The sequence below is a fragment of the Plecotus auritus genome (genome assembly GCF_963455305.1).
Source record: "Plecotus auritus genome assembly, chromosome: 5".
Classification (NCBI taxonomy): domain Eukaryota; kingdom Metazoa; phylum Chordata; class Mammalia; order Chiroptera; family Vespertilionidae; genus Plecotus; species Plecotus auritus.
Window position 1 is genome coordinate 9842386 of NC_137776.1, and position 17548 is coordinate 9859933.

At 45.8% G+C, this 17548-nt stretch overlaps 1 protein-coding gene across 1 annotated transcript in view; it reads left to right on the forward strand.

The window, feature by feature from the left end:
• Positions 1-15616, forward strand: part of AOX1 (aldehyde oxidase 1) — a 68581-nt gene extending 52965 nt beyond the window's left edge. Inside the window, exons 27-35 of the mRNA XM_080669921.1 lie at positions 3726-3821; positions 5898-6026; positions 6707-6781; positions 8679-8731; positions 10479-10593; positions 12088-12153; positions 13166-13354; positions 13864-14031; positions 15065-15616. Of these exons, the coding sequence (XP_080526047.1) occupies positions 3726-3821; positions 5898-6026; positions 6707-6781; positions 8679-8731; positions 10479-10593; positions 12088-12153; positions 13166-13354; positions 13864-14031; positions 15065-15115 (942 nt within the window). The 3' untranslated portion in view covers positions 15116-15616. The remainder of the gene's footprint in view (positions 1-3725; positions 3822-5897; positions 6027-6706; positions 6782-8678; positions 8732-10478; positions 10594-12087; positions 12154-13165; positions 13355-13863; positions 14032-15064) is intronic.
• The last annotated feature ends 1932 nt before the right edge of the window (positions 15617-17548 follow it).

Below are 17548 nucleotides of genomic sequence, written 5' to 3' on the forward strand. Positions count from 1 at the left end.
CAAGAGGAGTGGGTGGGAAGGTCCTTCCCTCGTCCCCATAGTCATCCGGTCACCTGCCCATCCTGCTTCAGCTTCGGTGTGATCATTAGAACGTTTCATGCAGTTTTGATTGTAGCTGGATTCGCCCAGAGGAGCAATGTGACACGACAAGGGGTGATCTTATTACAGCGGAACCATCTCTTGTCTGTTTGTGATGACAAAAACAACACAGAGTCGGTTAGTCATCTGCACCGCTAGAAAAGGAGTAGTGAGCAGGGAGTCTTGGTACACAGTTTTGGGGAAACTGATTCGCCAGTAGCTGGCAGCCAGTCTGGACTGCTGTCCTGGTGCAGGCTGCCTGGGATCCCAGGACAACAGCCGCCTCGTTTGTGGGTTGTAGGAAGACCCGTGGGCTGTAGGCTGTGGTAGGCATGGCAGCTGTCTCTGCTTAATGGTTGCCATCACTTAACATCTGGCCTCTGGTGGACCAGGTCTGTCTCATTTCCCTCATCAGGAATTTCTCAAAAAATTAGATTTAAAAAATAATGAGGATGGCTAAGCACCCACTACGTTTGTAAGTTCTTTTAGATTTTATCGCATTCAACCCTCAGGTCAAGCCTTATCTCGGTGTTGAGAAACGGAGGCCCCAAGCTTAAATGACTTGCCTGTGTCCCACAGCTGCTGAGAGGAGGGCTCGGGGCCAGAAGCAGGGATTTCTCAGCCTTTTCATGGAAACTGAGGTGGGATTCAGCTCAGCTGGGAAGAAACCAGACAGCAGCCACCAGTACAACGTCATTCTCAGAGGCCACTGAGAAGCTGGCCCAGCCACCAGGCCCTCCCCACCCCCCAGAAACTAACCAGCGCCCATGTTTAAAACATTAGCTTAGGGCTGACTCACAGCATCGGGATCAGCCAAGCTGCTTCCCGGTGCCAGATGCTGAAGGGCTACTCTGACGCCAACCAAGCGGGAGGGAGCTAGAAGTGATGTTCGAGCCTCTTCTGTGTGTAAGGCCCGAGGCTGAATGATTTGTAATTTCCCACTTGACTGAGCCCCTGTCTGCTGGGTAGGTGTGATTGTATTTTATAAACTGCGCCCACAGAGGTTCGCTCTCTGGCCCGAGGACATCCAGCCAGTGAGTGACAGAGCAGGGATCGGACTTCAGGACTAGGGCGGGGGGGGGGGGGGGGGGGGGGGGGGCGGGGGGGGGGGTGGCGCGCACAGGGATGCCTTTATCATTCCACCCAGCCTCCCTGAGCAGAAGTAGCCCTGTGCTCCCCACAACGGAGGGGTCAAGCATACCTCACCTGTATCATATTTCATTCCTAACCGTCAACACGGAAGGACACACGGTAGCTAAGAAACCTCTGTCTTCCCAGTGTCCTGGGATGGAGCCTGGCGCAGAGTAGGAGCTCTCATGTTTGAACGGCTCAGACATCTGGGGATCTGTGGGACCAAAGCAAGCATCTCACCAACACCGGCAGTCACTGCTTGAAGATTTAAATGTCACCGAAGCAGCCCCCAGTTTGTCCTGCAGAGCCGTCTGTCCTAGCTCTCCAGTGGTGCCGATTGCGTGGGTGAAGCTCCGTGGAATTATCTTTTGTGGGGCTCACAGTGGACCATCCGGTGGTGCCATTTCACGGAACCAAATTTGACATTTGAAATGGCTCCAGGAGCCTGCAGCAGCATGTGGAACCAGTAACTCGGCAGCCCCTGCTAGGAACGCTGCCCCGGCCCGCGGGCAGAGCGCCGCTGCCAGCAGGCCACACGGTGTGAGAAAGGCACCACCCGCTGCCATTGTCCCTCAGCCTCAGGCGCCAGCTGCGAATTTCACTCGCCACATCTGACATGCCAGCGGAGCCAAGGACACCAAACACAGAGCCCACAAGCTTAAGAAACAGATAGAATGGCCATGCTGTCGCAAATTCACTTATCAAACCTTTATCGAGCACCTGCTGGGCGTGAGAGGCTGTGTTGCATTCCAAGGGATGCCCCAGGACCGCGGTTCTTCTTTCGGGGACTCACGTTCTAGCAGAGCACAGTGAGGTGCCATAGGATGGAGCCCCGGGGCAGCCCCTGCCAGGCACCAGCTGGCATCCGATGCATGCCCCCAGGGCAGCCAGCTCTGGGCTCTCTGTAGAGCAAGCCACGCCTTGTCTTTATAATTTTGAGAATGAATGGCCAGGAGCAGAAGACAGTGTTCCCAGGAACGGTGTGTCAACAGACAGTGAAGCACACTCTGTACCTTCCCAAGGCCCTGGGCTGGTTATTATGGCACCATGCCTTCTTAAGGCTCCGAAATTTTCCCCTGGGCTGGGAATGTATGTGTCTTTGTCCTCAGAGAAAGGATAACCCGCGTCCCTATGTCCCCATGCTTCCCTAGTTTACGCTGGGACCAGGTGATGGGCCCATTTTCACTGTCAGAGTGTCTTATTTGGAACAGTAGAGGCTTCTGCTTGCCATTTGCTGGAGTAATGCGGGCCTCTGGACACCATGAAAGAGGCAGTTCTCCAAGTGCGGCCTGTGGCGGGCAGGTGGCTACGGAGGCCCTCCCGGGGCAGAGAATGGGCCCAGGAATGCAGTCCTTTCCTTGGGATGTATCTGGTGATTGACATGCGAGTCCGTCGACTTTGGTTTAGGACCAGGGTTGTTTATAAGTCATCTCAGTGAGTCATAAAGCCTTACTGAGATCATAGCTTTATTAGATGGGAAATAGCTTATTACAGAATTTTCTGAAGGCCCCACCTTTACAAATCCTAGATAACTGTGCCCCTCTGACCGAAGCTTAGAGGCTAAGACACCCCGCTGATAGATCTCTACCTGACCCTGCAGCTCCAGCCCACACCAGCGGAGCCGCTGCACGGGGTGCCTCGCAGGCCTTGCTGAGCACAGCGCTAGGGGCCTTTCGTAAAACCACACGCGTTAACATTGCTCTTACACTGGAGGCGCAACCTGAGAAGGCTGCCTTGTTTCCTGCGCTGTCTCCACACTCCCTGGTTTAGCACAGGCGGACTTGCAAGACGGCATATTCTTGTTAATTGTAAAACATGCTTAGCTTAGAGTTTGGATGTTTCCGATTGCAGCCGCCTTTAATTCTGTTAGCAGTTTGCTTCCTTCTGGATCGCTGTGGAGAGCTATACGGCTAGATAAGATCACTTCCAAGTTCCCTTTCAAATGAAGCTCCGAAATTCTGTGCCAAGACGAGTTAGAGTGGGCTCAGCTCACTTTGCAGTGAAAAGAAATCACCTGTTTCATCTTACTTGGATTTTCATTTTTGCTTCTCTATAGCAACCTACAACTGTGGGACTATGTGTTCACATAAATAATTCTTCTCCCTGTTCCTCTAACTATCTACATTTAACTTTGCTTGTTAAAACTGACAACCCCCTCCCCAAACCTGTATCGTCGCTCCACCCATGTTGGGGAATCCTTGAAAGGTACCAGCCCGTAACCTCAAATGTCCCACTGAGGACATAGTCGCTCAAGGAGCAGGGTCCTGCCCCAGACTCACAGCTACCCAGCAACACTCTGGCCTCTCGTGGGTGACCATGAGGGGCCCCAGCGTTGCCCTGGCTTTGCGCAGTGCTCTCAGGGTGACGCGAAAAGTGTCCAGGAAAAGTGTCTGTGTATATTTTGGCAGGCGATGGAAGGGAAGGGATCGTTTCCAGGGAAAATGTTTTCATTGACAAGACATACAATAATATCAGTCAAAGGATCATGGAAGCTGTTTGTATCTTTTCTTGCTTAGGCTGCTGCCCTGGTTCACATTTATCTAGACGGGTCTGTGCTGGTGACTCACGGAGGAATTGAAATGGGGCAGGGGGTCCACACGAAAATGATTCAGGTAAGGACGCAGCTCACTGGGGGAAGTGGGGTGTGCCTGAGAGAGAAACCGCGGATGCACAGTCTCGGTTCCAAAGTCAAATGGAGAGGGGACTTTAGCTTTGTCCACGGTGAAGCTATGAGCAGAAACTGGCTTAACCATCCAGTTTGTAATGGACCCTCTTGAAAGGAGGTGGCAGAAGAGTCTTGAGTTGTCTCATTGTTGAACAAGGCTGTGTGGTAACTGGCCGCTTTCCTTTGGACATAAGAACAAGTGAGCTGTCTTTTTTAAACCTTTGCTGGAAAAAATAGAAAGATGCGTAAATTCTGATGTGCCGCATGATTTCTGGCTTTTTCACAGTAAAGACTCTTAAAAAATGGATACTATAAATCACATGTGATATTTCTAATCAAACTTGACCAGTTTTCTCACGGCTCATTTGCTTTAGATTAATTTTTAGGTACTGTTTCTATTTTGCTAATAATACCAGTAATAACAGAGGCTGTAAAACATTTGTAAGAGGCAAATAATTCTTTTTAGAAGATCCTACACAGTTCCATCATTTAGCAATAATTACTGTTTGGGGCCCTTTCCCATCTTGACTTTTTAAAAATATGTTTTTTTTATTGATCTCCGAAAGGAAGGGAGCGGGAGAAAGAGATAGAAACATCAATGATGAGAGAAAATAATTGATCAGCTGCTTCCCGCACTCTCCACACTGGGGCTTCACCCCACAACCTGGGCATGTGCCCCTTCCGGGAATTGAACTGTGACCTCCTGGTTCATAGGTCGACGCTCAACCACTGAGCCATGCTGGCCGGGCTTGACTTTTTTCTTTTTCCAAAAATTGCCAGCATGCTATGTATAGACTGTTTGTGCCCTGTTGTTGTCTTTTTACAGAGTGAGCCCTACTCACTGGCATTAGAAGCCTTTGCCCTCACGATTGTAATGGCTGCATGGGGTTGTCTATATAATTTATTTAACCTTCCCCGATTGTTGAACATTTCAGTGAATATTTTTACGTAAGCCTGTGATCAAATCAATGAATGTTTTCTTAGAATAGATTCTCAGAAATGGAATCACTGGTCACAGAGTGTGCCTTCAATCATTTGACACGTATTACTAACTTGTTTTCCAGAAAGTAGCCATCTCATTACACCACTAACCAACGTTATACGCTACGGGTTGTTTTAAAATTGTAGATAAATGGATAGGTGAATGATAGTACCTCATTATTGCTTTATTTTGCATTTTTCTGAGTAGAGAAATGTTGACTATACATTTCCTTTCATGTGATCAGTCACTTGAGAATTGTCTGGTCATATCTTTGCTCATTTGGGGGGTGTTTTGTTTTCTTCAATGGGCCACCAGACTTTTATGTTTGAGCTGATGCATTTCATGTAGACGATCTTTTGAAAGTCAGTGGTATAGCAAGACTCCCTGTGACCATGGCCTTATCACAGCTGTGAGCAAATTCTATTAAGCTATACTGCTTGCAGGAAAGAGGAGAATTTTGGATGAGCTGCAGTTAGTAATATGATTTTGCCTCCCAGCACTAGAAACGAAGGAAGAACACAGCAATCAGCTAAGTCCTGTGCTGGCCAGCAACCCTGGCACGGTCTCCTTTGAGATCATGTTGGTGATGCTGCTTTCACGAGGCCACTGTTCTTTCTCAGAAGCGCTTTCCTGCAGCTCCTCTGGAAATGTGGGGAGGGCATCTCCCCTCTGAGAAGGTCGGCTCTTCTACAGTTTTGCAGAGTGCAGCATCGGAGAGGCCTCAATGGTGTTGATTTCATGATGACAAAGACATAAAGCACTTCTTCCTACTGCGGCGTTGCTTCCCTCCCCTTCCTGATGCTATTGCACACGAGACAGTCAGAGACAAAGAACATGTGCACAGGACTTGGGGTCCAGACTAGCCATGGGTTTTTATACAGAGGAGCTTCGTGCGGCTGGAAGAATTTGTGCTTCTGCCCGCCAGTCCCCAGTGGGCGAATCGGGGCTTCCTGCGGGTGCTACCCTGTGGGCACGTGCACGGGTCCGTGACTCGCCGAAGTATTTGGGGGGAAAACAAAACGACTCTCTTCTAAAATCCAGGTGGTCAGTCGTGAGTTAAGGATGCCACTGTCCAATGTCCACCTGCGTGGGACAAGTACAGAAACCATCCCCAATGCGAACACCTCCGGGGGCTCCGTGGTGGCGGATCTCAATGGGCTGGCAGTAAAGGTAAGAGTCATTGCTGTGCCATCCAGATGATTAGCTCCACCAGGACCAATACGCGGGTGGCACACGGAAGATGTTGGGAATCAATCCAGCTCTGATCCCCTCCCCGCACCCTCTTGGTGGAAAGTCCTTCCCCGTCTCCGTGGTGCAGCTCCAGGCGCTCTGAGCTGGAAACGCCACCTCTTCTCCTCGCTCACTCCTGACATCTCACTAGTGTTCAGGTCATTTCAATTCTACGCAAAAACGTCTCTGTGGAGACATCTCCACCGCCCTGATCTGATAACACAGCTGCCAGGTTCAGACCACGGCCCCTGCCCCGGCCACTGCGGGCTCTCTCTGCGCCCCAGTCACATGGCCTTCCACCTGGTTTCATGCTGCCACAAAGTAAACCTGACCAGGCTGTGCAGGCTCACCGGAGAGAGGCTTAAAAACAGTGGCTGGTGGTTTCCCAGCAGTTTTCCTGTGAAGTTCTGACTTCTTCGCGTGGCCCCCAGCCTACCGATGTGACAGGTCAGCCCACCCCTGTAAGACCTGTCACATCACCTCTTACAGGATGGGTCTCTTCCTTCTCTCTGTTCCTTGGGCCTCTCAAATAGCCTGGGTAAGGGCACATGTCATGCGGTGTTGATATGGGTGTTTGCTTGAAATTATGATTATAATTTTAACTAAAAAATAATCCCTAGGACGCCTGCCAAACTCTCCTAAAGCGCCTGGAACCCATCATCAGCAAGAATCCTCGAGGCACTTGGAAGGACTGGGTGAGAAGCACTTTGTGTTTTATGTTAGAATGAAAGAGGGGGTCGTGAAAGAGATATGTACGAACTAAATATCAGTAGAAAGAGCGCTGTAACAGGTGCTGTAGTTACACAGGGTAGGAAGAGGCCCTTGGGCTCCCAGCACATGGGAATCGCATCACAGGATGATGGGAGAACCTACATCTGGGAAAATCCTCTATCAGAGAAAAAGATGGTTTTCTGTCTAGAACTCTTTTTAAAATGTTTTAATATATATTTTTAATAATAAAAATATTATTTTTATTTTAAATTCATTTACTGAGGTATGATTGACCTACAGGAAACTGCACACATTTAAAGTGTACAGTTTGTTAAGTTTTGATAGATGGGTACATATATGTAACCATCACCACTGTTAGAGAGTGAACATACCCATCACCCCCAAAAGATGGGCAGTGTTTCTTTGAGCTCCATTCTCACTTATCCCTTCCTCCCATGCTCACCCCACATCCCCAAACATATTGATCTGCTTTTTGTCACTAGAGTTCAATTTGCTTTGTCTACAGTTTTATAAAAATGAAATCATATAGTCTAAACTTTTTTACAGCATAGTGATTTGACATTTCTATAACTTACAAAGTGATTATCCTGATAAATTTAGTATTCATCTGACACCATACATAGTGATTACAATATTACTGACTACTCCCTATCAGAACTCCTACTTTAAACAAGAATTAAGGTGTTTTCTAGATAACAGCTGTAAATCTGTTTGGGTTCCGCTTTCTTTGGGTTCCTCTGTTCCTAAACTAGGAAGAAAACACTTCCCAGTTCTCCTTCTATAAAACTAAAAACCATGTGAACACTTATTTAGAAATAGGAAAGCAAGCCATTGGCTATATACTCAACCAATAGTTGACATGGAATGGAAATATTTAACTGCTTCCTTTGATCTACGTGTGAGGTAGTTGGAAGAGAAAATACCCATTCTAAAGTCAACCAGCAAATTTTTCAGAGTAATAGGTTCTAAAGCACCAGGTGACATGGAATGGATATCAATAAAGGCCGGGAGCGTGAGCCATGATGACGGCTCTAGCATGCCACATTATAAGCAAGGGTCTGGAGAAAATAACATTTGGGAAGTCTTGCTTAGAAATGATTTCTTCTATTCCATAGAGTTAGGACTCGCTCTACAATTCATATTTATGGGAGCGCTCAGTCCCTTTGGGGAATATTTATTCTGCCCTCTTGCCTGTGCTGCCTGGGCCCGGAAGGCTGAGGAGCCTGGCTGGAGAAGCGCCATCTCACTGTGGTGAGAGGCAGGGCAAGAGGCTCAGTCACCACCACTGGCAGTGCTGCCATTCGGCCCACTTTCTGCAGCATGGTTGCACTTCTCCTATTTTCTTTCTCAGACTTGGGGACTTGGACCTAACCCCCATTTTTCCACCTATTATTCATCTGCGTGCGCTGCAAAGTCAGGAGAATGTTTGCTTCCAATGGTACAGTTTAGCACAATATTACCTCTCTCCTAGGACTGTTAGGGATATATGATGTTAAAATGAACCATGCAATCACCCATTGTTTCCTGAAATGTTCCCTGTTAATAGGCTCAGTCTTTCCAGATGACTGAGCGCAAGTCCGTATGAGCAGAATACGTGCTGCCCAGCACAGTCCAGGCTGTACGTGCAGCATGCCGTGGCATCGTTGATGACAGTAACATACATTGAACAGGTAGTGGGACCACAGCCAGTGAACCACACATGCCGGTGGAGATGGAGGATGCCAAAAGGAGTAAATTAATGTTGGTTCTTCCTAGTTATTACCAAGGAGAGCTTTATTTCACAGACTGAAGTTAAAATGGGAGTTTCTGGTGATTCTGATGGAAACGACCTTATTGTGTCCCAACACCCCTCTTTCACAGGCCCAGGAGGCTTTCAACGAAAGCATCAGCCTCTCAGCCACCGGATACTTCAGGTAACCCGTCCTTTCTGTCTCGGCTCTGGAAAGCGGCAGGGGCATCTGGAGGAAGCGTTTCGCTTCTGTTTGCAGCTGTGGCACCAACTGTACCTTCTAGTGACCCACTGTAATAAAGAACATTTAGCTGCCACTTAATACAAATGTCAAGAAAGGCTGTTGTTGGGGGAAATAGGCCCGCAAAAAAAATACAGCTGAATCAATGATTCGGATCCTACTGGGTAGTTCTACAGCAGTGGTTCTCAACCTTTCTAATGCCGTGACCCTTTAATACAGTTCCTCATGTTGTGGTGACCCCCAACCATAAAATTATTTTCGTTGCTACTTCATGACTGTAATTTTGCTACTGTTATGAATCGTAATGTAAATATCTGTGTTTTCCGATGGTCTTAGGCTCTACAGCAGCTGTTCTCAACCTGTGGGTTGCAACCCACAGGTTGAGAACCGCTAACAGGGTCGCCTAAGACCATCAGAAAACACAGATATTTACATTACGATTCATAACAGTAGCAAAATTACAGTCATGAAGTAGCAACGAAAATAATTTTATGGTTGGGGGTCACCACAACATATGAGGAACTGTATTAAAGGGTCGCGGCATCCGAAAGGTTGAGAACCACTGATCTAGAGGGTTCTCTGGGGCTAGTGAAGGGCACTGACAGAAACCTACAGTAGTGGCTGACCTTTTGTTGAAAACTCAGTATATTCCTTAAGTTCAAAAACAAAGGTGAAAAAAATGCAAATCAAACCCATAATAAGATAAACAGCACTGACACTTTCCAGCTTGGCAAAAGATCAGATGTGATAATAACTATGTGTTATCAACATGTGGAAAAAGTGGAACTCACATGCTTGGAAAAATAATTTATCTGATTATTCAAATGGAGCGTGGAAGCCATCAGAGAGCAGGCTGACCTGATTTGGGCACCTTGCCAGTTGTCCTGGGAGTCCTAGGCACTGTCTGGCTATGGAGAATAAGCACTGGAAGCATTTGTAATGGCCACCTCCAGGTTGGGGAAGCAGGAGAAAAGGGTGGGAAGTCCTGGAAAGCTGCTGGCTCTTCTTCTCTTTCACCAGACATTCACTTGATGTCCTAAAAGATGGGTTGAAGGTGGACGTGCATTTGGTGTCCTTAAAGATGGGTTGAAGGTGGACATTCATTTGGTGTCCTTAAAAATAGGTTGATGATGAACATGCATTTGGTGTCCTAGAAGATGGATTAAAGGTGACATTCATTTGGTGTCCTAGAAGATGGGTTGAAGGTGGACATGCATTTGGTGTCCTCAAAGATGGGTTGATGGTGGGAGATTGGAGTAGTCTCAAAGCAAGAGAAAGATAGCCTAGGTGCCTTATCCTTCACACAGGAGGCTAAATCCTGGGGCCAGTAAGACAAATAAACAGGTCAGTATGAACCTTTGAAGTAGTGTGTTGTGTAAGAAGCAGGTGGAATTCCCCAATCTGATGACAGTAGGATTATCTGAGCCAATATTAGCTCAAAGCAATGGGGTGGATAATCATACTTCAGCAGTTAACTTCCAGGCCTATGGAGTCTTGGTAGGGAACAATTGGATGTTTTTATCAGGCAAAACAAATTTAATTAGGAGGAAGTAAATACTGATTTATTCAACATATTTATTGCATGTATGTGCAGGTACATCATTGCACATGCTATTCAACTGGTTTGCAGGACATACAAATCGAGCTCAGCTCTAATAACAACATTCCTCAAGCATTCTCTTTCCTCCAGGGGTTACGAGTCAAACATGAACTGGGAGACAGGTGAAGGCCATCCCTTCGAATACTTTGTTTACGGAGCCGCCTGTTCCGAGGTTGAAATAGACTGCCTGACAGGTGCTTATAAGGTCAGTACCGATGGGGAGCGTCTCCAGGCTGCACGCTGGATGCACCTCAATCCCACATGCGCCTCTACTGAGCACCACGGAAGCACCAGGAATTTGGCCTGAAGACAATTCTCTGTATTATCAGAGGAAAATAGAAGCTCAGCAGTTCCCTTGGTGCTATGATTGCTCCCATGGAAAGCAACCAGTGGCCTCTCTTCTTTACTTCCCTGGCCCTTTTAATGGACTAAGGAAAGAAGCCACTTCAAGGGGCTTCCATGTAGACTGTGGGGACAACTGGCAATGGTGACCACTTTGGTGAAATGCCATCATATGACATTCTTGAAGGATTTCATAAGCACCCATAATCTGCTAACAAGACAGAAGCCACAGTCTTTTATAGCCTAATATTGGGGTGACATACGATTACTTCTGCCATATGCTATTGGTCACATAAACCCATCCTGGTAAAATGTCGGAAGGAACCACAGAAGGCTTCATCCTTATGATACCAAGGTGTGGGGGTCATTTAGGGCCGTCTTGGAGGCCGGCAACCACAACCTAAAGCCACTCTCTCCATCCCTGTGAGTCCTGTAAGTCCACAGCTCTGAAAGCAAAAGCTTCACTCACATGGCAGACTTGAGAGCACCTCCCTCCCCTCCAATGGAGGCCACGGGTCTCATGGACGGCCAGCCTTACTGAGAACTTGACACTTCATTGTGTAAATAAGAGAGACGAGGGCCTGATGTTTTATTATAGTGGAACATTCCAGATCACTCCGATTTTCATAAGAAAAATGTCAGATGAAAGTCCCTCTTCAAATAAGGACACTCTTGGGTTTCCTTCGTCCCATTAATAGTTATGAGTAGAATCTGTTTGCCATCGCCGTTATGAAACCACTGTGTCCCATCAGAGGCGGTGCAGGCTCGCCGGAGAGCCAAGGTGTGCCAGCAGCCAGGCTCCTCATTCGTAGGTTACTGGAGAATTTTTAGTCACTAAGTTTCAATGTTAGATTTACTGTCTCTTCAGCTCTAAAAATGAAAAATCTAGAACAGCAGATAACAACTGAAAGACTTTTTTTTGCTGATGCACCCTGAGTTCTGTGATTCGGGAAACAGCAAGCAGCCAGCTGGGTGTTGGGTTGTATAGTCACCACAAAGTTTCACAACGAGGGCCATAGAGGTTTTCTGTTTTCTGTGTCGTGTCTCATGTCAGGCACTGGCTTGAACTCGGTATGTTACATCACTCAGCTGGAGCCAAAGCCAAGTCAATATTTCCCTCTCCTGTTGTTTCCAATAAAAACAATCAGTGGTTAAGCGGGTTAAGAGTATTTGTTGAACTCTGAAATTCATACATAATACACGTGGTAACATACAATGTTGCTTCTTTCTCCTGAAGTATAATGTGGCCCAAAGAAAGGTTCTATAGCCATGCCACCCTGGCAGGACCATCTCTCCATGTTCCCTCCCTGCTGTGTTCATCACAGTAAACATTCTAACTTTTTTTTTTAATTACTAGAACATCAGGACAGACATCGTCATGGATGTTGGCTGCAGTATAAATCCAGCCATTGACATAGGCCAGGTATGTGGACCTGACTTGCCTCGCTTCCTGTGTGTAAAAGCCAAGGCTGCTCTTCAGGGGAAACATTCATTCATCCTCCTCCTAACTTATTCATCATCTCCCTTTTCTACCCCAGAGTCAGAATCTTTCTATTCAGATAGACCACACAACTCACATCTCTTACTGTTTAAAGAGGGAAGGAAACAAAGGTGTTTTAGGTCGTGTTTGAAGAAACATACAGCCTGGGATGAGGGAGGGCTAAGCTTAGAGGGGACAGAAGGAGCCCCACAGTGGGGTGGAGGTAAAGTAGGGTGCTCAGTGCTGAGCCTTGGCCTACAATGAGCTTGAGCTTCGAGGAGTTTGAAGCTGAGCCAGGATAACAAATGTCACATAACTGCAGCAGTAGTGATGGAGAGGCAGCCTATGTTGCCCCAGATGATTTTTATTTAAATTTGCAGTAACTGACAAGATTGAAAAATCACAAGCTTTTTTCCATCAATATTGAAATGTCTAGCAGCCCATCTAAGAGCTGGAGCGTCTCAAAGCTGTTCGGGAAGCTTGAAGAACACAGAATAAACCTTTGATGGTACAAGTGGGGAAACTGAGTCCAGAGGTGTGAGGCCGGCCAGCTCATGAGCGAGGATGTTAGGAGGGGTGATTTGGTTCCAGAGGCCCAAGAGCCTTTCCTACTGGGCTGGGACCTGTGGACACGTCAGTCAGAGTTTCATCTGGAAGAAAACACGAGGGTGCTGGAGCTCCAGGCTTCCGGAAGCCTCTTCCAGGGCCCTTGACATGCTAAGGTCAGGCTGAGATTTGAACTCAAGGCCTTTGACATTGAACTTAGCACTCATACGGTGTTTAAACTTTTAGGCAAACTTTTACGTAAACTTCATAGACATTTTCCAAGACATACTGAATACCCCCTCTTGCACTGTATTTTAAAAATTCAGGCAAACAGCATGAAGTTGAAATGCTACTGTTGACTGTATTTTCTCATACATGGAAATTCTAATATATATTTTTTTGGCCTCAGATCGAAGGTGCATTTATTCAAGGCATGGGACTCTACACAATCGAGGAACTGAATTATTCTCCTCGGGGTGTCCTGTACACTCGTGGTCCAGACCAATACAAAATCCCCACCATCTGTGACATCCCCACAGAGTTTCACATTTCTTTTTTGCCTCCATCTCAAGACTCAAATACCCTGTATTCATCTAAGGTAAGTTATGCTCCATGAATAAATGCATGTTGATGAGATACTCGTGCAGGGAGGGAAGGGCTGCATTCATCTTTTGGTTATTTGGAGTTCTTACCAAGATTGTAGAGAAAAGGCCTTATTAAACATTTTAATTATAAAATAATTTAACATTATAATTTTTTTTAATACTCCAAATCTTGGAGCCTAATGCAAACTACTATTGCCATCAGGTTGCATCTGAATTTTCACCTTGCAATACTCATCTCCATGCCTCTATCTCCTTAATCCATTTGGGATCCTTTCCTTAGACTGGAGTCCTAAGAATGGGAATATTAGGATTAAATAGTAAACTGCTTTTTGTAAAGGGAAAAGTTACATATTTAATATTTTATATTTTATACATGCACACATGTACCTGGAGAGAAGGGAGAGAGAGAGGGAGAGAGAGAGGGAGGGAGGGAGAGAGAGAGAGAGAGAGAGAGAGAGAGAGAGAGAGAGAGAATGAATCTGCTTTACTTGTCCGCTTGCAGGGCCTGGGAGAGTCTGGCATATTCCTGGGCTGCTCAGTGTTCTTTGCCATCCATGACGCAGTGAGTGCAGCACGACAGGAGAGAGGCCTGCGTGAGCCGTTGAAGCTCAATAGCCCGCTGACCCCAGAGAAGATTCGAATGGCCTGTGAAGATAAGTTCACAAAAATGGTATGCTCTAGTCATCAAATTCTTAATTTTTGTCCCCTGTCCTGTGGTCAAGTGTTATTAGCCCACCATGGCGGTTTTCCATGGAAGAAAAGATGACAAGAATCCTAAGGGCACTTGAGCAGGAGAAGAGCAGCATGGCCTTGAAGTGCATTTTCCATCAGCCTGGCCCTATTCCCAGGAAGGGGACCCAGCCCTGAGTGGGACTGCCTGGGGCCAGCTGCTGGTGTGTGGGTTCTTGACTTCGTGCAGGAAAGATTTCATAGTACGAGTCCTGAAGCTCAGTTCTGCACTTCTTGAAAAAAGGAGGTTTCTTTTTTACCATCAGTTATGTTCCCCCCGTGTTTTGTTTTTTTTCCCATAACACATTGGTCCAGGATAGAAGTTCGGGAGCTGTGCCCTGAGCCTCAGAACGCAGGCCAAGACTATGGGCCACTCCAGCAGCCAGTCTATCTCAGTCCACTGCTCCCAGGCACTGGGAGTGTACAGTTCCTGATCTGAGTTGCACACACTCAATGGGCCCTTTCCCAGCCCCCAGTAGCAGGAATCCTGCCTACATCCACACCCCTGCTGGCAAACATCTGAGCTCTCCTTGGTCATTTTCAGTGATGGGATTTTTAATTGTGGGAGGAATTCCCAGTGACCTCTCAACTATAAACAAGTTATTCCTTGTTTATCCCTATATTGATGAGAGAGCCCCCATAGCTCCTCACATGCTGGCTCTTTGTGGCACCCCTTACTGGTAGAGCTCTTCCTAACCCCATGAATCACCTTTTCTCTCTGGAGAAACACAGACGGATTCCACTCTTCATTTGTCCCTCTTCAAAATGGGATGAAAACTCCCGTAGCTGCTCTGTCCCACCCGACCCTGAGTCCTCTCCTGGATTCCTCCTCATTTCTCACGCTGCCATTGCCAGACCTCTCGTTGTCCTGGTCGCTCTTGGGGTGGTCTTTATCCTATTTTATATTCTGCTGTATTTCACTTGTCACAAATGTTTTCCAAATGCAAATGTACACATTTGTCCTTTTATTCTAGATTCCAAGAGACAAACCTGGATCCTATGTTCCTTGGAATATACCCATATGATCAAGTACCAAGTTCGGGAGAAAATCGGGTGACTCTTCCAATATAGCAATCTACCCAGTTTCTATGCTCTAGGATGCTCGGTCTGAAAGACAAATCTCCACCGTTCAGAAATCATTTCACAGAGTATTGCTTTTATATGACGCTGACTTTAAATGTTCCATTTAGATTTTGATAGATATGCTTAAGCAATTTAGAAATCATATTTTAAATGGTGTAAACACTAGCTGGCTTCCTCTAGAAGAAATTCCCCATCACTCTGCCCCTTAAGCCTTCTGGTTGAATGGAATAGAAGGTGATGACTTGTGATTCACATCTGGCTTGTATCCAACTGAAATCATACTGTCTAGTGAAAGGAAGTTTTCTAAATGATTTTATTAGCAGTATGCACTGTAAAGGATATTCACTTTTTACTTCATATGCTCTGTATGTTTTAGTTTTTAAAAACATGCATTAATTTTGTCATTTAAAGCAAATTAATAAACAAACCCATTTAACACCTAGAAATAGCGTCTAAATTCATTACAGCTACATGGTTTAGTTCCATTTCACTGACTAAAGGTCTTTGCTGCTGACTGCAGGAAATTTTATTCCAGGGCATCACCCTCAGGGCAGGGAGAAGTGTGCATTGTGTAAGAATGAGATTGAGTTGAAATTTCAAATTGGTTGAAGGGAGGAGGAAACTGGAGTTAGCAGAAGCAGGTGGGGACATGAGAGGGCCGAGAGCATAGAGGCAGGATGTGACTGGAGGAACACATTCAGAGAACAAGCCAAAATCACCCCCCTCCTGGGGGCTGCCTCAACCAGCTGTCCGTCCTCCCGGGAGAGCTCGGCAAGTCTCTCAGGTGGACACAGCAACAGTGCTTCCTATAGTACAACTGTCAGCCAATTGTTACAGCATAACGTGTAGTCTGAGGAGTCAAATGACATTGTTTATTTCCACATGTATGTAGAGAAAGAAACCACAGTAGAAAGTAAGTGTTCAAGTGACCAGTGTGTGAGCTGAGGATTTGCTCTGATTGTGACAACCCGTATCAATTTGTATTTGTAGTTTTCTGGGGGGAAAGAGAGAGAGAGAAGAAAGACCGAGAATGGGAGACCAAGAGAACGGATGCAAGAGAGAGAATCTAGGCATAAAAGGTATTAGGATTCCTCATGGAAAGCACTTGGTTATATTGAGCCTTCATTTATATTATATTGAGACTACATTTTGTAATTGTGTTTGTATTCATCTAAGTGTTAGGCATCACCTTGTCTTTATTATGATGTTCTTCATCTCTCTCTTCCCTATTCCCTTCCTCCCCTCTGTCTCCTTGAACAACCACCGACACCACACACAAACACACATGAATGTAAAACCTTCAGGTAATTTGCAAATAATTATAAAATTTTGACCAGCAAGAAAAGAAGGGAAATCATACCGGAAAGCTGGGAATACATTTCACAGTTAGTTTACATTATTATATGTTACTCCTTTAAGCAGAGATTCTTAAATTACTTAACAGGATGGACAAAATAATTTTCTGGCCCTACCTTTGTTTTGAGTTCATGAATGGAATGTGCTCTTTGCTTTTCACTGTCCTTGAAGCTGCACCTGAAGCACCCTGTAGCAGTGTTTTCAGCACCATAAGCAAAGAGTAAGAGTTAGCCAAGGTTGAAACCGAGCCCACGCCCCCACCAGGGTGTGCAAAGAAATGTAGGCTCGACATGTATAATGTACCCAAGATCACTCAGCTGCCAGGCATTAGAAAGACCCTGCTTTTTATCTGTCTGCTCTCCAAGCTGCATTCTTTCCTCTGTGAAATGCTTCCTCTCCTCAGGAGGTAGCAAGTCTTCTAGAATCCTTTCACTAACAGGAAGAGGGGTGGGTTGTGCCAGTGTGTTCCTGTGGGTGCTGAAATAATGCCATTTACCTACAGCTGCCAATGTCTTGTTTTCTTAACTTTGCAAATATGAGTAAAGAACAAAGAACATGTTTTTCAGGTAGTGGTGAGAATTAAAACGTTTTTATTCAACTGTGTGAACTCAAGATTTTTAAAGTTTATAACTATTCAATATTTCATAACCTTTTATGATTTGCCCAAAACCAGTGTTGTGTTAGAATATAAATTCTTGCTGATTTATCTTCTGAAACAAAGCCAAACATTTGTCCTGCTGAAATAAAACAAAGTACAATACAGTGTTACATCATTTTATAATTGCAAAGAGTGATGTTTGATCAGCTCAGGCAAACAAGATCAGCAAACATATCTTTAATGACTCTTAGCTATTCAGAAAGAACGGGCTACAGGAAAACTGCCTCAATTGATAGGATCATTTCCTCCGCACAAGTCATTGAGAGGAATTCAGGCCCTGAAATATATTTATTGTTCTACCTGCAGGAAAACCATATCCTTTTGTTTGTTTGGAAAAAACAAAGCAAATAAGAAATTCTGG